At 40.3% G+C, this 25,075-nt stretch overlaps 3 protein-coding genes across 6 annotated transcripts; all 3 read right to left on the bottom strand.

Moving 5' to 3' along the window:
* Positions 1-56: 56 nt before the first annotated feature.
* Positions 57-12,992, bottom strand: tnni3k (TNNI3 interacting kinase). Of its 3 annotated transcripts, none has more exons than XM_026304903.1 (25): positions 12,826-12,992; positions 12,486-12,594; positions 12,234-12,319; positions 11,842-11,939; positions 11,522-11,632; positions 11,341-11,439; positions 11,071-11,209; positions 10,706-10,850; positions 10,510-10,614; positions 10,283-10,377; positions 10,023-10,172; positions 9,858-9,941; positions 9,715-9,771; positions 7,429-7,521; positions 7,283-7,340; positions 6,996-7,190; positions 5,857-5,961; positions 5,713-5,765; positions 5,076-5,128; positions 4,378-4,510; positions 3,788-3,897; positions 2,601-2,660; positions 2,307-2,476; positions 929-1,008; positions 57-415 (listed from the first exon to the last, which is right to left on the bottom strand). In XM_026304903.1, exons 1-25 carry the CDS (start codon positions 12,863-12,865, stop codon positions 336-338), a joined length of 2,508 nt encoding a protein of 835 aa, XP_026160688.1. In that variant the 5' UTR covers positions 12,866-12,992; the 3' UTR covers positions 57-335. The 3 variants fall into 3 exon arrangements, with proteins under 3 accessions (XP_026160688.1, XP_026160690.1, XP_026160689.1); XM_026304905.1 differs by having other exon boundaries at positions 12,234-12,368; positions 12,826-12,844; XM_026304904.1 differs by lacking the exon at positions 10,023-10,172.
* Positions 12,993-13,127: 135 nt separating this feature from the next.
* On the bottom strand, positions 13,128-16,074 carry fpgt (fucose-1-phosphate guanylyltransferase). Its single transcript, XM_026304907.1, has 4 exons — positions 15,907-16,074; positions 15,648-15,815; positions 15,456-15,548; positions 13,128-14,908 (listed from the first exon to the last, which is right to left on the bottom strand). Exons 1-4 carry the CDS (start codon positions 15,998-16,000, stop codon positions 13,494-13,496), a joined length of 1,770 nt encoding a protein of 589 aa, XP_026160692.1. The 5' UTR covers positions 16,001-16,074; the 3' UTR covers positions 13,128-13,493.
* Positions 16,075-17,545: 1,471 nt separating this feature from the next.
* Positions 17,546-24,226, bottom strand: acot11b (acyl-CoA thioesterase 11b). 2 transcript variants are annotated; one of them, XM_026305075.1, is made up of 16 exons: positions 23,998-24,226; positions 22,986-23,184; positions 22,344-22,413; positions 22,210-22,270; positions 22,022-22,123; positions 21,799-21,934; positions 21,560-21,713; positions 20,950-21,069; positions 20,689-20,827; positions 20,526-20,581; positions 19,935-20,001; positions 19,756-19,839; positions 19,415-19,548; positions 18,687-18,818; positions 18,346-18,472; positions 17,546-18,186 (listed from the first exon to the last, which is right to left on the bottom strand). In XM_026305075.1, the coding sequence occupies exons 2-16, from the start codon at positions 23,170-23,172 to the stop codon at positions 18,043-18,045; spliced, it is 1,713 nt and encodes a 570-aa protein (XP_026160860.1). In that variant the 5' UTR covers positions 23,173-23,184; positions 23,998-24,226; the 3' UTR covers positions 17,546-18,042. The 2 variants fall into 2 exon arrangements, with proteins under 2 accessions (XP_026160860.1, XP_026160861.1); XM_026305076.1 differs by lacking the exon at positions 23,998-24,226 and adding an exon at positions 23,428-23,571.
* Between the last annotated feature and the right edge of the window lie 849 nt (positions 24,227-25,075).

Below are 25,075 nucleotides of genomic sequence, written 5' to 3'. Positions count from 1 at the left end.
AATATAAAACTTGACTTGACAAAAACTTTCTTGACAAAATATATGTTTATATATTGAATTACTGCACACATGCTCCGTACTTCTCATAGCTTATATTTAAATTTTATGCAAACTATGTCCATGAATCAACACATATTCATTTGTTCTTGTCACACATATTTACAGCAGCAAATGGCCTGAACAAAGCAAACTATTTTACATACTGTATCACAGAAACATATACATATACTACAAATGTTAATGTTTAGTTAGCAATATGTACTACTTCTACCTCATGCTTATATAGTTTTACATAGTATATTCAGAATATATAATGAATGTCAGAATATCGAGGTTTAGTTACTGTCCTCAAAGCTGCCGCTGCTGCTGAAGGAGGAGCAGAATCTCATGGTGCTCATGGGATCAGACACGTACCCTGAAAAAGACATGAATCAAAAACAAAGTTTTATTATGAAAAATAATGTAGATACCAAAATTACTCTGCTAGCACATAAAAGATACAGCAGATAATATTGTATTTTTGTCAACAAATCACATGGAAAGATCCAAACTAACAAAAAGAAAAACAGTCAGCAACAAATACACTTTGGAAAAAAGAAACCAGTAGATTTATGTCAGCAGAAAGTAATGAGCTTGGGGCTCACTAACTACCTTGGTGGTTGCAGAACTTTTGGGGGGTTTGTTGACAGTATGAATATTATAGAACAGCATCACCTGTGCCTGTGTTGTTATTATTAAGAGATTAAAAAGGTTTGAGCAAACAGATTAAAAGATTTAGAGAAACAGAGACATTTTGCATCGCACAGAGAGGTTCCTAATTTAACCTGAGACTAGTGTGAGTCTGAAGTGTTAAACAGCAACTACTTCACTTTCCAAAATAGCCACTGTTAATATACAGTCCCAGTACATATGCAATCTGCATACATACCGTTTCGATCAATGGGAGAGAACTGCATGTTTCTTCTTAGTTCCTCCAGTGAAAGGCCTCCGGACGCTCGACGTCGCTCGCTGAAAATGTATAGAAATATAATTAACCTCGTTAATCCAGTGCAAAAATATAAAAATACAAAAAAATACAATATGTAATGTCCAACCAAACCAAACTTTCTCTGCAGAAGTGCTTTACACAAAATTGATGATTGGTGTAACCACATACACAATCTGCTCACAGTTTCATCAGATGATCAGACCCATTTGTTTGACCACTTCGTGCAACGTATTTAAGAGTTGTTGGAGTTCAGCATTCTTTTGGTCGGTATCATCTAAAGGTCTTGTCTAACTTTTATGACTTGGGTCACAGTGACTGTTACCAGGCTCCCACTCTTCTCACATGCAGTAGACACACACAGCCGCACAGCAGAGGCTCAAAGCCAGGCGTCTAACAGAGGCCTTCCTCCTCGGTCTGAATGCCATGCATGTTTTATTGCATTTGCTTTCCTTTGTTTCCTGTTCAGTATCCAAGCAACTCCATTGTTCACTGTTGCAGCAAGTATCTTAACTGGTCTGGCGTAACAATTGTATAGAGAGAGTTGTTTCTACAAGCCCAGGCATGATGTTTGTGAAATTCCTGTTTGCACACACTTAAATCAAAAACATTTATTTAGATTTTCACTGGTTAAAAACATCAGATTTATTGGTTAAAGCTTTTCAGCTATTTTATGAAACCATTTTAGCACTTATTCACATGAATGTTATTACCATATAAATCATTTTAAGAACAATGAACATCTGTGTTCCCTCCAGAATAATGGCTATAAAGTCAACAACTGTATCTGCTTAAGTAGGTAAGTGAATGTTCATCGTATCTTCCTACACCTGAAGCACGACCGCACCATTACCTCTTAATGAAAAAAAAAACTATCCACCAAAACATCTTTTCTTCTAAGAGTTTAGGAATCTGTTGAGGAGGAGTTTTTGGCATCATCCTGGCTTTTCCGATATGGACTCAGTTCCACTGATTCAGATTTAAATGTCAAAAGAGAAGCCTCAGTTCATAGGACATAGCTTTGCACAAGAAGAGTAGACACCGGGCACGTAAATGTTAGTTTGTTTGTATATAAGACACAGAAGGGAGCACCTTTGCAGCTGAATTGTTACAGTGGCTGCCACACAACCACGTCCACAGTCTGATTCTCTCTGGGGACGTTTGATGCTTGTCATGTCCCCTTTCTCTGTTTTCCAATGCTTCCTGTCTGCATGTTTGCAAAGTACTACAGCTATGGCCTTATGAAAACAGATACTATGCAGTGAATTATTCTCAACCTCTTGAGCTTCACCTCCCTGCAGAGGTGCTTCGGTTCTTTTACCTTTGAGTCCAGAAGGCGTAGGCGCGAGTGTTGAGAGCGTACTCAAGCTCAAAACGAGAACGAAGGGCGGCCACATGGCTCCGGCCGGGTCCTCCTCGCCCGAGCAGACAGTCAGAGGAGGAGGACGGTGACAGGGACCCACTGCTGTTACTGGAGGCTGGAGACATCAGCTGTGACATACACACACATACACCAGCAACAAGATAATCAGAAGTGAAAGAACTGAATTATTGCACAAATATGTCGTTCACTGCAGCGTACTGGGGATATAAGAACATATGGGATATCATCTACCTCAACATTGCACAGGCATTCCTCCAGGCTGGAAACCACTTCAGAGAACTCAGGCCTGTCCTGAAGAAGAAAAAGTAGACCATCATTTTTTTTCCTGCTCTAAACAAACACATGCGGCAGGTATGTCCCACGACAGACACACCCAGTCTATTCTCTCTCTACTGTCCTGTGTATTCTGCTTATTTTAGTCCACCCACACATGAAGCAAAGGTGAACTCCGCTTCAAAAGCAGTCCTCAGATCTCTTGCCTCACTGTAAAAGAACAAACACTGCAACCCTGGAGCTGTTCAATTATACATCACATCCTGAGACAGTGCCCAGGCTCTGTCTGCATACTATTTTCAACACAGGAAAATTCAAACAGCACAATGGACATGAAAATATAAGATGCTTTTTCATTTTTTTTTTTTTGTTTTGTTAACAATAATCAAGTTGTTTCCACTCGAAACTATCGAAAACTTATTTTCCATTGCACAACATGAGGCTCTTAAGAACACAATTAAATTACACAGATGACAGCTTTCATTCTCACAGACCTAAACAAATACATTTTTCTATAAATGTCCTGTAACTTCAGTGCACCTTCAGTGCACCTTTAAAGTCCACTGGAACCAGTGCACTGTACAGGAAGCACCATGAGAGATGTGTGGACATTATCCTTTGTGCCTATAAAGAGCACTTTCTAAGAAAGTGTCTCGACAAGGTGGGACTGGGGCAAGGTGCTCGCCGAGGGAGAGATATCCACAGGTGGACAGACAGCCTTAGCTGACAAACATGACAGAGATGCACCACAGAGGGAGAACCTGTGTCTTAATGAGGCCAAGAAAAAACATGCCTGGTTAATTGTGAACATCACAGTGCTGAGGGAGGATCATCCATGTGACAGTGCGACTAAATCTGAACAGCTGAGCAATAAGGTACCATCTGGGGACAGGTTGGTCACATTCATTACTGCTGCATGTGTTCACAGGAGCTGTGTGTACTCGGCATCGTTTACCTCTTGGACATTTAGTAGGTCTGTGTCTACAGCTAATGTCATGAAGGATTTTACTGGTGACATTATTTTACAATTTGAAAGCAGCCCAGAGTGAAAATGAAATACATTATTAACATTGTTGTTGATTTGTGCAATGACTTTTAGCGACAATAAGAGCTCAAATTAAAAAAAGTGAAATCTGGCCCTTTACCTCTGGGGAGGAATTCCAGCCTCTTATCAGAAGTGCAGAGATGGGTTTGGGGATGGAGTTGCCAACCGGAGGTCGGATGTGATGGTAGGCCATGTCTGCTGCTGCAGCAGCTGAGGACTCAAAAAAGTGTTGTGTTAGTGGTCTGTTTGTTCTGTTAGCAATCCCTTTACTTAATCTTCCTTGTATTGTTTTGTATGTGTATTTTTACATTATAATGTTAACAAGTAAAATCTTTGTAGTCATGCAAGCTCTAGAGACAGTCTATGGTTGGTTGATCCAGTTCTGCCAGTTTGTCCAGACATCGATGGTCCATAGGAGGCGTATCCTGATTACACTAACGATTCCCTGATTTTTCTATTAAGTGCCACCACGACATTTGTGGTTTTGAGTGAAACCCCTCTACAGCCATTGGATGATCTGATACACTGCTACATTAATTACAGTAACTTTAATTATTTCAAGCTAATACTGAAGCATATAAATGGAATTCAGCCACCATTCATTTATTTATGCCTGTTATGTGTCCCGTGAAAAAGACAACTCTAGTATTAATCATTATCTGAGCCCATGACTGATATGAAACAAAATACCAGGTTTCAAGTGAGCGAAGGGAATTTCCCCAGTAAGCAGCTCCCACAGACAGAGGGCGTAGCTGAACATGTCCGCCTTCACTGAGTAACGGGTGCACTGGGTGAACACCTCAGGAGCCATCCAACGCAGATTCTGTACAAACACACACATATGCAAATACACACAATGCACCTAAAAGCAGTTAGGCAAAACATTTAAGTGAAGTCTATATTGAAAACAATTTGGTTTAGACTGGGTTTAAAAACTCACAAGATATTTCAAGATATGAAGTCAGGCCATCACACACACACACACACACACACACACACACACACACAATGAGGCCCAATTACTGATATAAACACTGCATCTCAGCAAGGGCAAGTAGTTCATCACAAAAGGCAGTTCCCAAGAGATGTAACACACTTAACACGAAACTGCAGGCCAAGCACTCTATGTAGTGATGAGTCAACACATTCACACAAAATCTGGATGAAGGCAGCTTTTTTTAGCTAGTGGGTAATTGATGGCAGGTGCCAGCAGAAGCTCTGGCTTGAACTCCAGTAAACAGCATGCATTTTAATACAAAGTGCCTTATTCTTCCATTGATACTGCAGATGGTGTAAGAGTATTTGGCCAGAGGAGGAAGAGTAAACTCAATCCAAAGGCTTTTTTTAGTGAGACATCAAATAAATCAGAAAGATGAAACAGAACTGACCCCAGGTTGTTTGGTCATGTTATCCTCGTCCACAGACTGTAGAAATCTAGATTCTGCAGAGGAAGAGCAGGACATGCAGTGGTTAAACAATGCACATACATGAGGAGTTACGTGTTTTCACCATACTTTTATCAGCTAGTGAGTAAACACTTTGATTATCAGCATTATGAGAAACTAACAGAAGTAATAAAACAGAAACATGGCTGCAAAGTTTGGATAGGTGATAAAGATATTCCTCAGCAATATGCTGATTTTTTTTTTCACTATGTCACAATATCAGCTACTAACAAGTGAAATGCTAAACTAATTAATGCTGTTTTCCACTGAACTGCATGGCAAGTAGAAAACTGCTTAAATGGATTAGGTAAAATCAAGGGTGAATTTTATTGTTAATCAATTTTGTTAAACTATCAACTATACTTTTTACAAACATACATTTATTTTTATTGTAAATAGTTGCCAATAGTTGACAGAAAGAAGCTAAGGTTGTTATCAGTATTTATTGATTTAAATGAATACTGCTTACCTGGCATGTGCATGTGCATTATAAAGAGTGTGTTGATATAAAAACTGGTCACTGCAGCTTTAATTTCTTTCTATAGCAAATGAGACAGCAGAAAAAGAGTCTTTGCATTACCTCCAAAGTCAGCCACCACAGCATGGCCATCCTCATACAGCAGAATATTGTGGCTGAAAGAAACAGATGTATTATTTGCAAGGACAACAGTTATTTCAGACAGTCAATGCTATTCTTCCAACCAGGGTATTACTGGGCACCCACCTGTTGAGATCCCTGTGGATGATAGGCTGGGTGAGGTTGTGCAGATACTCCATGCCCTTGGCTACGTCGATGGCAATGATGAGCTTGGACTGCAAGTCAATAAGCCTGTCCATTGACACATCATTAAAGCAGCAGTCACTTAGTGCCAGATCAATAACCCCTGCCAATCACACACAGCACTTTACACAGATCAATAGGACAGTCTATAAAGACAGCACCTGGCCACACAGTTAGCGGAACACTTCATCTGGATCAATGATGATCCCGGCTAAGGAGGAGAGATTGGTGAGGGGACACTTCCAAGGAAGATAATGAGACCTGGACCGGCCGCTGGTGAGACACTGATTAACTCCTCTATTTAGATCTCAACATCAGGATTCGATCACTGTACGTTTTCTTTGTTCAGCTTAAAAGTCATTTAAAACTATATCTTTGAAAATTAAAGGCAATGTAAAAAATAGGCATGACTTGAAATGTCCAGTATCTGTTCAGCTGAACAATCTATGATCCTGAGGCTGCAGTTTAGGTGATGAATTAGTCTGTATTTAAAAGGTGTACTTTTATTTAATCTATTATTAAATACTAACTTCAAAATTAAAGTAGAATTAACTCCTCTCTGACCATGTGACAATATGTAATATTTTATATTCTATTGCTGTACATGTGCAAATGGCAATAAACTACTATATAGCTATTTCTATTACATTACTTTTTGCACTCAGTACAACATTACAGAAAAACAGTCAAAGTTTCAAAGCCAAATGACATTTAATTTGAATCATACAAAACAGAATTAAGTAGCGCATCCTCACATTGGAGAAACATAAACGAACAACTGATCATCAGATTATTATTTTTTCTGTAAATTGATGACTGAAGAGTGATTTTTAATTTTTAATCATTTAAGTCTTATTTATATGTCTTATCAGTCTTAGTTTTAGCAACTTGGCTAATACTTAGATTCATATCATGTTTATAAGTGTGTTGAATTGTTAGACCTAATAACTTACGTAATGTTAGGAAAGGAAGGTAACACGACATGATGAAGGTCGATGGATGAGGACTCACTGTAATACTCATATACTTTAGGTACACTGTGATGTACCGTAACCTCTGATGTGTCATGTAAACCACCTCACCTCTTCTGCTCGTGCAGCAGGGAGAAGAGCGAGCCTCCAGAGACGTACTGGGTGACGATGGCAAACTGGCTGGGGTCGTCCAGACATGCCCCAACAAAGTGGATGATACAGGGGTGATTGAGGCGACAGAGAATTGAAACCTCTCTGCAGAACATGTCCACATCCGACTTGGAGCAGTATGTGTTGGCTCGATAGCTACAGGGGAGTGAGAGGGTTTAGCCACTGATCAGCTTTTCCATGTTTGTTCCAACAGAAAAACAATTCAAAAAGTCATCTGTGTTAAATACCGTTTTATGGCGACAATTTTGTTTCTGCATTTGCCTCTATAGACTCTTCCAAAGGAGCCTGAGTGTTAAACAGATATGATTATTAATAATCCTGTCAGATTTGGAAGCATTTTAAAATGAAACGCAAAAGAAATGAACAGACTAACCTGAGCCAATAATTTCATTAAACTCCAGCTCAGACAGCTGAAGGTGAAAATGTGATGGAAGGCTGGCCCTGAGCAGGAGAACCTCTGCTTTCTCTGAAAAGAAAGAGTAAAGACAAATGCAGCATTAAGTTTTAACTGTGCAAAGATTGGTAAAATATACATAGAGTTTGCCGAGGAAAAGTGTTTTAACACAGTTAAATGTTGAGTGGGAATGTAGTTAATCTGTCAAAATATTAGCAGCTTTTTTATCTGTAAGAGCAACAGAAAAAAATCCTCTTTTATGATTCAATGTAAGTATGTAAATACATCTTAATTCATTATTTGGTGAATTTACCTCAATTTCCTCTAGACTTGTCATAGGCCCTTTTTAGCCCTAGCTATGATTTAAAGAGGGCAGATGCTTGTTCAGTTTACTGAAAAAATGCCCTTTTTAGACCACGTCCAAAGTTTTAACTTTTAACCCTTATTTGAAACCCATCATTTTTAAATCTGGCTTTTAACTCAGATCAGTAGTTTGCCAGATGTTACAGTGGGTACGGAAAGTATTCAGACCCCTTTAAATTTTTCACTCTTTGTGTCATTGCAGCCATTTGCCAAAATCAAAAAAGTTCATTTTATTTCTCATTAATGTACACTCAGCACCCCATCTTGACAGAAAAAAACAGAAATGTAGACATTTTTGCAAATTTATTAAAAAAGAAAAACTGAAATATCACATGGTCATAAGTATTCAGACCCTTTGCAGTGACACTTATATTTAACTCACATGCTGTCCATTTCTTCTGATCCTCCTTGAGATGGTTCTGCTCCTTCATTGGAGTCCAGCTGTGTTTAATTCAACTGATTGGACTTGATTAGGAAAGGCACACACCTGTCTATATAAGACCTTAAAGCTCACAGTGCATGTCAGAGCAAATGAGAATCATGAGGTCGAAGGAACTGCCCAAGGAGCTCAGAGACAGAATTGTGGCAAGGCACAGATCTCGCCAAGGTTACAAAAGAATTTCTGCAGCACTCAAGGTTCCTAAGAGCACAGTGGCCTCCATAATCCTCAAATGGAAAAAGTTTGGGACGACCAGAACTCTTCCTAGACCTGGCCGTCCAGCCCAACTGAGCAATCGTGGGAGAAGAGCCTTGGTGAGAGAGGTAAAGAAGAACCCAAAGATCACTGTGGCTGAGCTCCAGAGATGCAGTAGGGAGATGGGAGAAAGTTCCACAAAGTCAACTATCACTGCAGCCCTCCACCAGTCGGGGCTTTATGGCAGAGTGGCCCGACGGAAGCCTCTCCTCAGTGCAAGACACATGAAAGCCCGCATAGAGTTTGCCAAAAAACACATGACGGACTCCCAGACTATGAGAAATAAGATTCTCCGGTCTGATGAGACCAAGATTGAACTTTTTGGCGTTAATTCTAAGCGGTATGTGTGGAGAAAACCAGGCACTGCTCATCACCTGCCCAATACAATCCCTACAGTGAAACATGGTGGTGGGAGCATCATGTTGTGGGGGTGTTTTTCAGCTGCAGGGACAGGACGACTGGTTGCAATTGAAGGAAAGATGAATGCGGCCAAGTACAGAGATATCCTGGAAGAAAACCTCTCCCAGAGTGCTCAGGACCTCAGACTGGGCCGAAGGTTCACCTTTCAACAGGACAATGACCCTAAGCACACAGCTAAAATAACAAAGGAGTGGCTTCGGAACAACTCTGTGACCGTTCTTGACTGGCCCAGCCAGAGCCCTGACCTAAACCCAATTGAGCATCTCTGGAGAGACCTGAAAATGGCTGTCCACCAACGTTCACCATCCAACCTGACAGAGCTGGAGATGATCTGCAAGGAAGAATGGCAGAGGATCCCCAAATCCAGGTGTGAAAAACTTGTTGCATCATTCCCAAGAAGACTCATGGCTGTACTAGCTCAAAAGGGTGCTTCTACTCAATACTGAGCACAGGGTCTGAATACTTATGACCATGTGATATTTCAGTTTTTCTTTTTTAATAAATTTGCAAAAAGTTCTACATTTCTGTTTTTTTCTGTCAAGATGGGGTGCTGAGTGTACATTAATGAGAAATAAAATGAACTTTTTTGATTTTGGCAAATGGCTGCAATGACACAAAGAGTGAAAAATTTAAAGGGGTATGAATACTTTCCGTACCCACTGTACATGGGAATACCACACAGATCAAGTGTTATCATCGGCAGGTAAGATCCTGCTACAGCTTGTGCCGTCAAGTGAGCTGACAACGCAGTCACATGAGAAAATTAGTGCTTCACTCCATCTAACTACCTTTAGTCATGCTCTTGATTTTTCCCAGGGGAGACGGGACAGAAACATAGGACCCATCTAAAAGAGAGTCAACATATTCAGGCAGCTTAATGGGAGGATGTGTGATTTTGATCTAGATAAGAACGATTAAGAGGTTCACTCACCGCCTCCTGGCTGAGAGTACTCATTGCATGGGGAGTCATCTGACCGTTTGTAGTGTTTCAGTAAGGTGACGATGGCATCATGACCTGGGAAGGACAACGATAAAACAGGAACACAGGCTTTTCTTTGATCTTTGCTGACAAAAGCTCATATCGAGACAAACAGACCTTTTTCATAAGCCCACATGAGGCAGGTCTGCTCATCCTTCTCCCCGCTGGACCTGCTGGGGTCACAGGCAACCAAGTTCATGTCTGCACCACAGTCCAGCAAGAACTGCACCAGGCGGATGTGGCCGTGGAAACAGGCACTGTGTAAAGCTAAATGGTGTCACAGCATACACACAACAATGAAAACTGCAACTGCTCCTGCACTTATTTCTACAACCTAACAGAGGAAGTATGCTTGTTTAAAGTGTGTAACGTTTCACCTGTGTGTCCGTCTCTGCCCTGATAGTTGATGCTCATAGCATTCTGGCTTAACAAGAACTTGACCATCTCCAGGTCTTTACCGTAAGTGCATGCACTGTGAGACAGGATATGAATTCATCATCACCAGCTACAGGGATCAGGTTAAAGGTGAGGCTCACTGTGTCCATATACAGCATATGTGTTCCTGTTTTACATATTATAAATAATGACATGTGCTACACAGTACCTGTGAAGTGCTGTCTCACTGAATATGTTCTCCTTTGAGATACTTTCTGTGCCAGAAAGCTGTATCATCTCCTTCACTGCTGCAAATTTGCCATTATAGCAGGCCCTGAAAGGACACAACAGTTAATCCAAGACTTCCATGTCCACTTCATCTACCAAAAATGTACAAACTGCTACTGACACTTTAAACCATTTACAGGTTTAATGGTGTGTCCCCATAGATGTTAACAGAGTGAGCCTGTGCATCATAGTTGCCCTGCAGGAGGAAACGCACGATCTTATGGTGACCAAAGCGGGCGCAGAAGTGTAGGGGAACGTGATCCTCATTGTCCTGAGCATTTACTGGGGAGAACATCAGAAAAGGTAAACAATCGTTCCTGCAGTCATCTCCACAAATTAATTAGCTTCCCTGTGGCTTTTAAAGAGGGAAATCAGTAGATGGCCTGCTTTGCAACCAATGACAAGTAAAGTGTGTATCAACCTACAGTATTCACTTTAATTTACAGGCCATTAACTCAAATGAACCTTAATTAAATATAATAAAGCTCTCTAGGAGTCTCACCATTAGCCTTGCTCCCGTCCCCCATTAGCAATTTGACAATGCCGAGGAAACCTTTGGCTGCAGCCAGGTGCAGTGGTCGATCACCCACCTCCCCACTCACATTCACATCTGCCCCGAACTTCAGCAGCAGCTTTGTCACCTGCAAGGTAGAGAGAGACAAAGGAGTGCGAGAGGTGTCCATTATGAACTATTTCTGACTCATACAAAAGACAGTGCTTCATCAGTTTTATCAGTTAAAAATGCTGATGTGTGTTATCAAGAGCTATTTACCTGCTCATGACCATTGTAGCAAGCAATATGCAGTGGAGTGAAAAACACAGCATCCTGGACGTTCACATTAGCCCCATGCTGTAGGAGTATATCTGCTGCCTGGGAGGAAATAAGAAATGACCATTGTAAGAAAGAAACAAAAAGATGGTGATAATCTTCCTCACGCTGGTTCAAGTCTCACCTCATTGTGCCCAGCCAATGTCGCGACATGCAAGGCAGTGAGGGCACCGTATCCCACCTGTTGGACATCTGATCCTCCATGAAGAAGTGCAGTCAACAGCTCAGCATTGTCCTATAGCATGGAAACAACTCCAGTTCTAGTACCATCATCATTACGCAGTTTAGATATGCAGCTGACCACACTGGCTTTGTGTGTCCTTGCACTCCACCATGTGGTAAAATACAGAAAGCTCTTTACTAAACAACAAATGACACAAATACAAAAACATTCATTTAAGCCAGAACCACATTTTGAAATCTGAATTCTTTATTGGTCTTCACCTTGTAAGCAGCCAGATGGAGCGCAGTGAATCCATTCCTGGACAGTCTGGAAGGACGCAGGCCTTTGAGCATCAGGGTGCGGAGATGGGCCTTGTTCCCTGGTCACAGAGATGTAGTACCACATACTGGAAAACTACTTCATTCAACAAAACCTCAGGTTAATGGTGAATGACCTAACAAGGTAAAATAACCCAAATTTACGGGGCAGCCAGACTCTCTGGATAATTGAATCATAAACTGCTGTTGTAACTTTAAAATGTATTTACTTTAACTGCTGTTTGCTTTCATTTGCTCACCAAGGTCATGCTCAGACAATAACACCATAGTAATCCTTCCTTCCACTGTCACATTTGGTTGAGCAGTTATTAATAGACTCCTGTAGTCACACATACCTCCACATACACAGCAGAGGTGCAGCAGCGACAGCCCCTTCTCTGTTCGGTAGCTCACGTTCACCTTCTGAAAAGCCTCATCAGAGCTGAGCCACAGAAAATCAACATCGCCTGCTTGTGACAACTGAAAGCTCACTGGCAGAAAAGTCAGCGTGCACCCAGAGGAACAGCACTTTGCAAATTAAATTCAGTTTGTGCTATGACTCATAAAGACTGAATTCCAATTTTAAAACAGAAAATGTTTTTTGTCACCTGAAAGCAAGTTTAAGATCCACAAGCTCACTGTCTTTGAGCTTAAGGTCGTCCTCCAACCTCTCAATGATCACAGAGTATGACTCACCAACCTTCTTCTTCCACTCATCTTCATCGCCCCATCAACAGGGTAAACAAAACAGTCATTTAGTAATGTCCATTGTTTAGTACCATCTCTGTGCAGAAGTGTCCATAATATAGCTGTCCAAGTGTTTTAAAAATGCTTGAAGTGTGGTGAGTATCTGTGTTAGAAAAACAGTAAAACTCCCACTTCAAAGTTCAAACTCTGCTGAAAGTCATGAGAAAATAAAACACAATCAGAAAGACACTCAGTCATTACCTGTACATGTCTGAGAAGGTCTTGATTTGTAATTTCCCATTGATAAGATCTTTCACTTGTAATGTGTGCTGTATAGTTGGATGTAAAGTGTAGCAGTAATGCAATCTCTCCCTCTGCCACAATTGCACAGGTCCAGATAAAGGGGATCATGGCTGAGGGCTAAAAATAAACACCTTTCAGTGGAATGCATCACAACTAGGACAACTGATCTCCCTCCAAATGCAAGCAAGTGTATTTAAGTGTGACTATGTGAGTCTATGTTCATGTACAGAATAAAACAAAATAACAAAATGCCACAAATATCATGTCAAATCAATTTATGTAAATGTAAAAAGTCCAGTTGAAGCTGAAGCACTTCACATTTCTGCTGTACAATGGGCAGATGCAGTAGCTCCCAGTCTTTTCCTGTCATGAGACAAGATTAAAGTTCCACTTAGGGGACAACAGACATGTCAGTGGAGAGCAGTGTGTCAGATGCTTCACCCACCCACCATGACAACAACTGGTTTCTCACCATCTGCAGACATACCGCAAAAAGTAGGATATTAGATTTTTCAAGTAGGAAAAACTTACAAGTAAAGGGCAAATAAAACTAAATATCACTGGATCCTCCATGATCACAATGTATAATATGATTTAAAGTACAGAGTGTGATCTTGTATTCAGTTTTAACTCTTCAGTCTCTGCTGTGTGATGTTATCGTATAGTGCCATCCTGAACTTTAACGTCTCCTGCAGGTTCTTCAACTGTAAACACTCCTGCATTGACATCAGCTTCGTGTCTCTGGGCAAGGTGAACGTGGAGCCATCCATGGCAGCCTGCAGCAACTTCAGAGACATTGAGAACGAGCTTTGTTGGTCAGCGCAAACAGGAAACAGACAAGCGTTCCACAAACTGCAGCTGGACATGTCACCAGAAAACCTCAGGGCTTCATTTGCCATCTCCCAGTGGGACAGACACTGCCCCAGACTGCAGCCAAAGAGCTTCAGTTTTTCTATACACACAGGGGCTTCCACACTGTGCTTCAGGTTGTCATTGATCCCAAAGACAACAGTTACAAAGCATGTTCGCTCCTGATGGTTTACACACAGTGAATGTATGAAGACTCCATCAGGCACTGAGAGGCCCGGACTGATCCAGCAGTTGCTGACGATTGAGCCCTTTCCAACGGAGACTCCTGCTCCCAGTCTGGAGTACTCCACCACCGATCCTACTCCCACACAGCAGCTGGGATCGAGGACGCTGTGCATAACACAGGAGCCAGAGGACCCCCCAGAGTTTTCATCTGTGTGCACACTGAAAACAGATGACAGGAGGCCGAGCTCACTCCTCATCGCCACATCCTCAGTTAGGTGAAAGAGGTATTCTGAGGTGGTTCCAATATGATAAAACTTAGAGTTGTTCAGGAGAATCACATTTAAGGGAGTCCCTTTCAGAAGATGGAAGATCTTTTGGCGGATTTCAACCAGACCTTTCTCCTCTTTGGTGACATTTGCAGTGTTGTTGGTATAATCTATTCTGGCTTTAGGACCAAGAGCTTGAAGAAAGTCTCCATATGCGTCTATCTCACAGTGCAAAGTCCCCAACTCTTTCAGCAGATTAAGAAGAGATTTTGTAGTATCAAAGTCGACATAATATGTGCTGTCTGTGTAGACAAACTCAGTATCTGATAGAGAAAAACAACCACTCTGCTTCTTGAAAACAGCACCACTGCCTCGCATTTTATCAATACTTGGCTTATGCAGAAAGCACAGACAGGAAATGTTCTCCATTTCCGAGCATGTGGAAATTTCATGTGAATCCAACACAAACACCCCGTGGGTGGTTCCAATAGAGAGTGGGGAGGGGTGGGCCAAAGCTGTAAAACCAGGTTTATCAAACCGAACCATCTCATCCTCTGCAGTACTGTAGAGCTCTATGTCATCGGCACAGGTCACCAGCGTGCCGGGCTTCATTGCAGATGGGAAATCCACATAAATGGCCAGTTTGAGCTCCAGCATCTGGTAGAGAGGGTCACCCAGTGGCATGGCAGTGAAGATCTTTCCCAGGGCGCTGGCACTGGGCAAACGCTGACTGAACCCTCCTGGGAGAATAATAAAAATGAGAAGTGAGAAAGTGGGAAACATATCAGAAATAATACATATTACAGGTGCCACATCTATGAATCTGTTTCAAACCTACCAATGTACAGAAAAGGCCGTTCAAACACCAAAATCAATTAGAAGATTTTATATATATATATATTGTAGCTATCATATAGCTAGGTAGTAACCTGCCAATTGTTACAATATATTTGTTTTCATAGATCAAGTGGTAAAGGAGAAAAAACAGCAGACAATATGTGAATGTCTTTTTTTTTCTTCATCAGATTTTACTCTTTATTTGCTGGATTAGGCAAAAACTAATGTCTGTCTATTTGATCCCATTATCAAAATGCTCCATGTATTTTCTAGAAAAGGTTTCACATCATGACACAATATATTAATATTATGAAACAAAATTATACAGTGACCGAGGACTAAATCCATACAGCATGCAATGATAATGAACTCATCGATCTATCTTTTTTTCTACAGCCACATGTGTTGAGGAACATAAAACAGCAACAAAAAGCTTCTGAAGTCTCAGACCTGCGTGGATCAGGATGACTCTCAGTCTGCACAGAGCCTTCCCATACATGTCGTGCAGCTGCTGCAGCGTGTACAGGGTGGAGCCCCCATTTCCTTGAAAACAGAGTTATAATAATAATAAAAGTACTTTCCTCTCAGTCACTGACAGAAGATACTGACATGAAACTGGAGAGTACTATCTGACTCACTCACCTATTTTAGGTCCAGGAGGATCCGAGAAGACCTTGTACTCAGTCCCAAGGGGAAGCTCCTTTCGTTCCACTTTCCCACGGATCTGCAGCTCATATGCCTCTCTCTGGTCCCGATCCCCTGCAGTCACAGCCACCACGTCCCAGAACTCACCAGGCTGCACCTCTCGGCCTTCAGACAAACAAACAGCTGCACTCACTTCACACAGAGAATAAAATGAAAGCATGATTTCCAGCTAAACAAATAGAAATAGGCAACTCACCGCGCAGATAATTAAATTTTCTGAGTTTCTCTCTAGTGGCAGTTTGTAACTTTCTGACACACTCCCGGCTCATACTTTCTCCTCTAATGTCCATTAAATGTTTTTGCTAAGGTGCCAAAACACGTTTTACTGTGGATGTAAACAGACTTTGCTCTGTCCGACTTCCGGGTGCCGTCACGTGGTTAGAGGGGGGTGGAGCACGTGTGTCAACATAACTTAACCACAAAATCAATATTTCCTTTAAAAAATGATCCTTTATTTCTCTGTGGATTTTCTCGGCTCTGTTTTAAATCTGTCTGCCAAAATAATACAAACTTTAGTGTCTTTAAAGAGTCTTTAGGTAAATAAAGCCAAAACATACAACAAACTTTTGTCATGGCCTGTACACTGACAAAGTAGTTGCTTAGACGTAGTTTGTTCCATGTACAGAAGTGACAATAACATGAAACTTCCACATTAGGCTACCATCAATCATCATCAATCATTAATTACTATATTACTTCATTAATTACTATTCATTAATATAATATTAAATAATAAATGTAATAACTTTAAATTAGAGTAACTGCTGTAACAATTTAATTTCCCCTTGGGGACTAATAAAGTACTGTTCTTCCTCTTCTTTTTCAATATGACTAAACATAAAGTGGATTAAATACATTTTTTAGATCAGAGTTGTCTCTTTTTCATTTTTAGCAGCACTACAATATGTTTCACTGGTAAATCTGAGGACATGTCTCACTAGGAACTTTAATGTAACCGTTCTTAACCTTGGTATACAATTTGTGCAGTGATTCGGCTACAATTTATTACAGTCCACAGAGAAATTTTCCTGAAGGACTCAGGCTGCTCTCAGGCTGCTTTTAGAGTGAATATATTTTATGTTTTACTGTTTTTGATTTAGGTTTTTGTATGTATTTATTTGAATTATTATTTTATTAGTGTTACATATTGCAGCCATATTTTACTGCAAATATAATCTGTCTAAGTGATGGTCAATAGTCCCTCCAGGAATGCTACTCATTTAGCTAAATATTACATCTTTTTAATGTCATTTAAAGGTCCTGTGTGCTCACATGGATGTTTTCCCCTCACAGACTGTTTAGACTGTACTTGTGCAGAAGGTTATGGACATCAAACTACATGTCAGTAACAATGACTGTAGTGTACTGAGAAGACATCTAATTAGGGACAGAATATGAAAACATTTGTTTATTACCCCAAAACAGTCTAGTTTTAATAGAGTGAGTGTAATGAGAATCTGCATTCAAAACTCTTTTAGTGTCATCTGTGTTAAACTATTGAATATAAGCTCCTCTTCAGGTCCAACAGGCATTTCACATTATCCACATTCATAGATGTGTTTTGGTTAAAGCAGATGCTAAAGTTCATTATGTGGAGATATCCAGGGATTGGTTGATTGCCAAATACTATTGGTGCTAACCATGGACGGATTATGACACAATGGGTCCCTGTGCAAATGTAAAAGGTCCCGCAACCCAACACAACACGACACGTCTCTTTGTGGTTATCACACATGTATTTGTAGCCTTTCTGCATCACTTCTGTGAACCGTAGTCTTGAGCTTAGTCAACAATTAGTCGAAAGTATGAATAATCTAGAAAAAAAGACTCTCTAGTTCAATCAAACAAACACTTTATTCAAAAAGGTAGAAAAATGATATCGAAAGTGTCAGTAGTCTCAAACATCTGGTGATCAGCTTAGACTAGATTTATGTCCATATTAGTTTGCTTAAAGATTTGACATTAAAAACATGACTATCTCAAAATAGTTTGTTTAGAATGTGTTCAATATTTCCAACACTGTACCAAAACATGATTCAGTGATCAATAAATTAGTATTGCACATAAAGCTTTTCATAATATATCAGCTCTATTAAAACTTAAAATCCCCAGCGGCACTAAAACATTGTGCACTCATGCTTCATACTTTTTTTAACTAAAGATCAGGTGCCAAAAGTTTTATAATCTCAAAGTGCCAGTTACATTCAACTATAACTTTAAAATGCAGCAGCACCACAGAAGAACTGAAATGGGATGAAGACAGACAGGTGATACTAGTGCAACTGATGCTACTGCTCCTCTTGTAGGAAACCGTGCATGTAGCCCTGTTGTGTCACAGCACAGTCATGCTGTCCTTGTTGGCTTCCAGGTAGTGGCTACATGCAGAAAAGGCGCTGTAAAAGCTGGAGGAGAGGCCAGCAATGTCTGTGGAGATGTAGGGGAGGACACCTGGTGTGGCCTGGTTGTAGTAAGTGATCTAAAACAAAGCAAAGGTAGATACACCTTTCCATTTTTCACAAATTACTTTTCTTGCTTATTCTGCAGTTGTGTTGTTTTAACCAAAACCATAGTGATGTGGTAATGCACTAATAGCAAGCATGCATGCTAAAGTGAGTGCCTCTCTAATTTGTCCAACCTTGGTGACAAAACTGGACTCTTCCCAGATTGTGAAGCCACCGCAGAGAACCTCTCCCCTGGTGTAATCCTCAGTGGGAGGGTGAGTGGGCAAGGTGACAGAACGTAGAGCGATCAGATATGGGTCCCTGACAGGGACAAAAGAGGATAGCATCGTGACATTTTATGAAAAAGCAAGAGGGAGGCAGTAATGTAATAATGTAACTGGTGGCATAAAAAGATAATGCATAAGGAGATACAGGGAATCAAGAAACAGTATAGTATTGTCAAAATGAAGTGAGAAACAAAATATGAAGTTTGAAATCACATGAGCAAGGTCATATTTGTAGCATATTACAACACCTGTCATCACATGGCTTTCTTCTGGATGCAAGCAAGATAAAGTCCTGGCCCTTGCCCCCTTTACTGACACAGGGCGTGGCTACTCGATAAAGGGTGTCATCCTCATCTGCCTGACTGATCAGCTCACACTCCCTGCAGTTGACACAAAACAAGGTGTACCAGCAAAGAGCTTTAAGTCTCACACTGTTGTCACTTAATAATGATAGTAATCTATCAGCAATACCCAGTTCATAATGCAGCATTAAAGTGTGAACTTTCAATATGTGCAAACATATAAAGAAATGACATTTTATGTAGAATCTGACTGTTTGTTTATTAGATGGCGCTACAATACAATACAACTGAGGAATTCAAATGAAACATCTGGTGATATTCTATATTCCTCCATTATTCACAGATATGAGCAACGAGACACACCATTGCACTGGCTAACATGTACCTTTATTACCATGAACTGGCCACTGTATTACCTAAGTTCTTCTCACACACACCTTGTAAATACTCACTAAAGCACCAAATGCAACTGAATCAGCCACTGAAAGTAGCAGTAGAAATGCACTATTTATTCCTATTTGACTAAAGTTGGCTATAAACTACAGTGCCTACTTGTTTTTGGACTTTAGTGAGCCCAAAAATGCATTTGCATTGCAATGTTGCAATGCTGTTGATTGACTAAATTTCTCTGCTCTGTGATATATAATATCATAGCGAGTACATATTTTACTAACTCATAATGTTGGTCCCACTCCTTTCTCCTTCTCAAGTCTGACAGTAGGTGGAATGTCTGCTCTGCTGGGACACTGACATGCATCTGCACCTTGAAGCACAGCATGTGGTTTTCCTCCAATGTGTACAGTCTGACCTAAAGAGTAGACATCCATTATACATACAGTAATAGTACATCTTTTGAGAACGACTTATTACACATTATTCCAGTTTGGGCCAATTGTCAGCACAAGCACTGTGGCTGTGCTTTTTTCGGCTTGTCCAGAATAAGACGGAGCAGAATGCATGGTGGAATCACAACAGCTGCAGCTATATCCTGTACAGTAATACGAACATCACTGACCTTATTTTTCTCAGATGTTAATACCCAGTTGTTTCTGGTGTCCATTAATTTCAATGCTGACACATTGTTGTAGCTCAGGTACATCTGAAAACATAGACTCTTATTTGAACACACATGTCTAGATATACTGAGCAGTTCTAGTGAGCATATTCTCCATTTTCAGCCATAAATTGAAATACCTGGTTACTTGGATCCCAGGGCACAGACAGAGGCACTTCAGTTTGCTTGGAGGAGATAATATATTTCCTGTAAACATGTAGCGATAAATGATAAAGATGACAAAAGAAAGATCAAGGGCATGACCAATATTAACCTTTTCACTGTAGCTACAGTAAGATCCCTTATATGACATATAGGATTAAAGACTATACTAGAGGCAGGTTTGTTTTAGTGTTTTACACTTGAACAATGACCTTGTTATTCTGCACCAAAGTCTGCACAGCTGTGACAAGCTGCTCTGCCAAGTCATATGCTGCTGCAGAGAACTATAAACAACAGGTTCTGTCACACAAAACTGGACAAACTAAACAATGATTACTTGTTTTCTTTATTACATCTATTGCCTTATACTTTATACTTATATTTCTGTGTAAGTCTATGTTTTCAATGTATTTGTTGTGTTTGAACCAAGTAAATGGACCATGAAAATTAACATTCTCCAAATGTTATTAGAAAAGAAGCAGATGTCTTGCCTTTTGGGAGACAGAAAAACATACTTTGCATTTGCAGGACTTTTACACTGACATGTAGACATGTACACAGATTCTAACCTATCAAGTCGAATCTTCTTCCTTGCAATAGCTTCTTGGTAACGTCTTTTTCCATCCTGTAAAATATACAAGCAAAATGCAAACTTACAGAAAGTCTTCTTGTGTAGCTGTGCACTGTATTGCACATTCCAGTCTCACACATCGCCAGGACCCCAAAACTCACCACAGGCACAGGTCGTATCCGTGGCAGGGTGCGCGGTTTCCTGTCACTGTCCAGCACCTCAAAGGTCATAAAAGCACTATTTATGTGGCGCAGAGGTTCTCCGCCCTGGTAGGCTTCAGCACACACTCCCACCTCCATGCTGGAGCACATCATGTAAAAAAAGCATGCAAACTATATACTTTAAATGCTGAAGTCATAGAGATTCATCCCAAACACTTATTAGATGAGTGTTATTTGCCCTTTGTGTGATAAGAGGCTCACCTATGTTTGAAAGCATTGTTAACAATGGCTTTCAGTACCAGTCGGTCACCAATGTGAGATGGGGCACGAAAATGGAACATGTCTATGGTCCTTAGGGTTGGGTGAGCATTACACAAACGACTAGGTCCAAAAAATAGAGAACAAAACAAGGGTTAGTTTAAACTCAATGTAAGTAAACTCTTAGCAAACTAGGAATTCTAGGAATTGTTTTTCTTTTGGAAACTTGTTGCTGAATTAGATGAGAACATATGTACCACTAATAATTAAATAAATATTAAGCTACAGTCTACAGCCGATTAGCTTAGCTTAGCATAAAGACTGGAAGCATGGTGAGACAGCCAGCATGGCTCCATCTAAAGGCAACAAAATCCACCTACCATCACCTCTAAACCTCACTAATTAACAGGTTTTATCTCTTTTGTTTAACCCGTATAAAACAGAAGTGTAGAAAATACAGTTCATCTGTTTATTGGGGCTTGGGGGTTGCAGCCAACCAGTCAACATTTTCGTCTAAGTGGAGACAAGGATTGTCCTCTAAAGCTACCTGTAGTTTGATTCCAAGGTGATTCCAAGTTCAAATAGACAGTAAATGTAAATATTAGTTTCATGCCTTGCTGCAATCGTAGCCACATTCTCCATCCAGGCCATGATCTGGCCTCCAAAGGTGCTGACTTGGTGGTTGGTATGCGGTGGTAGAACTAGTTCTACACTCTCCACCCGTGTCCTCTCAGCTGGCACAGCATCTTGATACTCCTGGCATTCTCCTAGTGAGAGTGCAAAAGCAAGGAGCTTTAATCAGATTTGAAATGATGTGGATGCTTGGCCAAGTGCTGTGTCTACAGCCTGTACCTAGCTGAGCTGTGCTGCTGCTTAGCAGGTCTGTAATGATATCAGCATGGATGAGCCTCATCCTCCTCCTCTCTGCTGCCAGGCTGTATTCCATCTGCTCCATCTGTGTGCGAGGAGTCACCTGCTTCAGCTGTACCTGTGCATACATAACATAAATACACAAACCTGGGAATAAGCTTTAGAAAACTGCCTTTCCATCAATATTTTAGTTCTTGCCTCTTACCTTTCCAGCTTCAGTTCGTCTAGCAACAAAAGTAGCAAAGGCGTGGCAAACGTTCCACTGCGTGTCAGCGTACAGGTCTTCACAATTCACCAGTATTCCCACCTGAAATTAAAATAAATCACAACCTTACCTTTTCCTGAAATAACAGGAATGGCGCTATCCTGAAATCAAAAACTATATCCACCTACTTCCATGCTGGACGTGAATGCTCTGTTGACCTTTGCTATGATGTTGACAACATTTCCCACACTGGACACACAGACACACATTATTCTCTTTGGAAATACACCTTTTCAGTGTGGCACTAATGTAAATACCTTACCCTATGGTGTGTTCAAAATGGATGTCATCCACAGAGGCAGTAATACAGGAACAACCGGCATGTCTCTCCGCTGGTAGAGGAGCAAGTATACAAATATTTAAGTAGAGTAGTATAAAGCAATAAAGTCAGGCAAATGAAAAAGCTTATGATCTGTGGATTCTTTTCCACCCATAAATGGATACAGAAATAATTTATCACCCAGACTTCAGATCTGTTTTAGATTTAATTTAATTCTATATGTCTACAGCAGAATCTGTTAATGTCTAAACATTATCTGTTGCTGTGTGTCTACTATCATTCCTGACCTAACTGGCACAGGAGAAGTGTATACTTGAATAAGGGGTACCTTTATGTAAAGCGTAAACATATTCCTTTCAATACTAGACCACAAGCTGTGACAAGTGATATACCATTCATACCATACTAGCTACATTTGAAATATCTTTGGTGGAAACAGCCCTAAATTGCTTTGATTTCACAGGTAGATTAACACAAACATTCATATGCAGTTATATGAAATGCAAAACTTGTGAGAGCTTTTGTTTGTGTATTGCATTTATTAGCATTTGTTGTGTAAGAAACCCTGTTCAACAGCATTTATGAAATTCCTAAATTGTAAAAATGGAGATTTTCCGATCCTACCAGACAAACAGGCTGTGGAGTCCATCCACTTCAGCAGCTGTCCAGCACTCAGCTCCCCACAGTGGTTAGCATGGCAGGGCATCACGATCTGACTCATCTTCACTTCAGTGGGGTTCCTGTACACGTCTTCACTCTCCCGAATAAACACAGGCTCCAGCTGTGTGTCTGCATCTTTCCCCTCCGACATTATAGCTCACAACTACACAGGCAGGAAAGAGAAAAAAAGAGTTACAGATCAATACAATATATACACAGTCTGGTTGTTGCCACAGAAATGTACTGCATTACTCTAAAATTGATTGGCAAGACATTTAATTCAATTTTATTTATTTGTATAGCGCCAAATCTGAATTAAAGTCACTTCAGGGTACTTTACATACAAACCCAGCATTATTGTGCTGTTTAAATTAGAGAACAACCTAATAAAAAATAGTTTTTTTACTCTTTTATGTTGCTGTCCAAGAGTAAAACAGGCGGTCTTTTATGTGAAGATCCTGTGTCATCTACATAACTCCCTTAAACCTGGAATATTTCCTGAGGTAAAAACACCAAGTCCAAGAATAATTCAGCAATGTTCTCCACATAAACTCAGTAAACCTTTTCTCAACAAGTCCCAGACCCCGAGTTTGGCCAAGTGCTGCAGCCTAAGGCGCTTTTAATAATCTGCAGTTTGTCGTCTGAGGAAATGCTCAGTGTTTTCCCCCCAACACACGAACTATTTCAACACTACATGATGTGTTTACAGGAAATATTGTGGGTCAAAACACCTGGTCAATGTTTGTCAATACGTTTTGCTCCAGTGGGGCGCAAATGAAGTCGTCACCTGACTGTCCCGTTATCGACGACAGGGGCTACAGTGACCTCTAATAACACCTTTCTGCTGCTGTCTACAGAGGATTTATAAAAATCACGCAGGCAGAAGAGACATTTACCTTGTTTGTCCTGCAAAAAAGTCGTCACCGGTAAATAAACTTAAAACAAACATCATATACAACACACATAAATGGCTTACCCGAGTTTCTCCAGGGAGAGAAGTCGAGATTAAAGTGCTAAAGTCCTTCAAGTGCCAATGAAAGTCAGATACTGAACATTAAAACCGGCTGAGAAAGAGCAGCCTGTCAGCCGCCGGAGCGAACCTCTTTTTTATGTCCCCCCATTCCTCAACAACTTAACACACACACACACACACACACACACACACACACACACACACACACAGCTTTCCTAAAGCGTTTCGCCACTGGAGGGACAGAGCCTCTCAATGGGTACAGTTACGTCCACATATTTAAGGTGGAACTGCAGCCACCTCATGTTTAGACGCGTCTTAAAGGCGCCGTAATGAAGAACAATGTTTGTGTGTGTGTCTCTTTTCCATACTTAAAATGAAAGTCAATGTATTTTATTAATACGGGATTAAACCGATTGTATTGATAAAGATCTGTATTTTCTTTCATCAAGTTTCAGTTTTGTTGGCAACTTTTCAGTGATCTTTCAAAGTTCGCATGAATTTTGTACATTAATATGTTTTCATAATATTATTTATTGTGAATCAAATAAATACTGAATAAAGTCCTAATATATTTTGCATCTTTTTCCATGTCCATTTTTATGCAAAGGGTATTTTATCTCTATCCCACACCTTTGCCATTTTTGCTTCTGATATGAAAAACCCTTCTTGTTCAGGCGCTGCATTGCTCATTATGATTGTACGTAAAAGCCTATAAAATATAGAAAGACAGAGTAGGACCTCATGGTATGAGGCCCCAAAACAGAGAACAGTGATAAATGCTTGTCAGATGAATCAAATATATATATTTGAATATTTAAATAATAAATAGCAAAACAATTTCAATAAATAAATGTATAAGATGATGTTTGTTTAATTCAATAATAGCTTTTATATGAATTTCTTAGGTTGTAAAATATGTTGAGGAAATTAAACAAACATATAGGTGAAAATAAAACACAGAAAATAGTTTCAAGTGGTAATTTAATTACATTAGCTCATGGATTTCGCAGCTCAGCCTCAAAACAGCAAACTGACGCGATAGACCTTAAGACGAATGGCGCGATCTCATTGGCTATCAGGG

The sequence above is a fragment of the Mastacembelus armatus genome, chromosome 4 (genome assembly GCF_900324485.2).
Source record: "Mastacembelus armatus chromosome 4, fMasArm1.2, whole genome shotgun sequence".
Taxonomy (NCBI): Eukaryota; Metazoa; Chordata; class Actinopteri; order Synbranchiformes; family Mastacembelidae; genus Mastacembelus; species Mastacembelus armatus.
Note: the sequence above shows the minus strand (reverse complement) of the source record. Positions and strands in the feature narration are given on the sequence as shown.

Excerpts from the sequence above, each read along its gene's own strand:
- tnni3k (XM_026304903.1), bottom strand. The coding sequence starts at position 12,865 with ATGGGAAATTACAAATCAAGACCTTCTCAGACATGTACAG. Across the intron at positions 11,633-11,841 it reads TCCATCTGGCTGCTTACAAG|GACAATGCTGAGCTGTTGAC; the intron begins GTGAAGACCAAT and ends TCCATGCTATAG. Across the intron at positions 7,341-7,428 it reads TAATGAAATTATTGGCTCAG|GCTCCTTTGGAAGAGTCTAT; the intron begins GTTAGTCTGTTC and ends TTTAACACTCAG.
- fpgt (XM_026304907.1), bottom strand. The coding sequence starts at position 16,000 with ATGGACATTAGAGGAGAAAGTATGAGCCGGGAGTGTGTCAGAAAGTTA. Across the intron at positions 15,816-15,906 it reads AAAATTTAATTATCTGCGCG|GCCGAGAGGTGCAGCCTGGT; the intron begins GTGAGTTGCCTA and ends GTTTGTCTGAAG. Across the intron at positions 14,909-15,455 it reads AGTCATCCTGATCCACGCAG|GAGGGTTCAGTCAGCGTTTG; the intron begins GTCTGAGACTTC and ends TTATTCTCCCAG.
- acot11b (XM_026305075.1), bottom strand. The coding sequence starts at position 23,172 with ATGTCGGAGGGGAAAGATGCAGACACACAGCTGGAGCCTGTGTTTATT. Across the intron at positions 18,819-19,414 it reads GAGTGGGACCAACATTATGA|GGAGTGTGAGCTGATCAGTC; the intron begins GTTAGTAAAATA and ends TGTCAACTGCAG. Across the intron at positions 18,187-18,345 it reads AGTCCAGTTTTGTCACCAAG|ATCACTTACTACAACCAGGC; the intron begins GTTGGACAAATT and ends GCTTTGTTTTAG.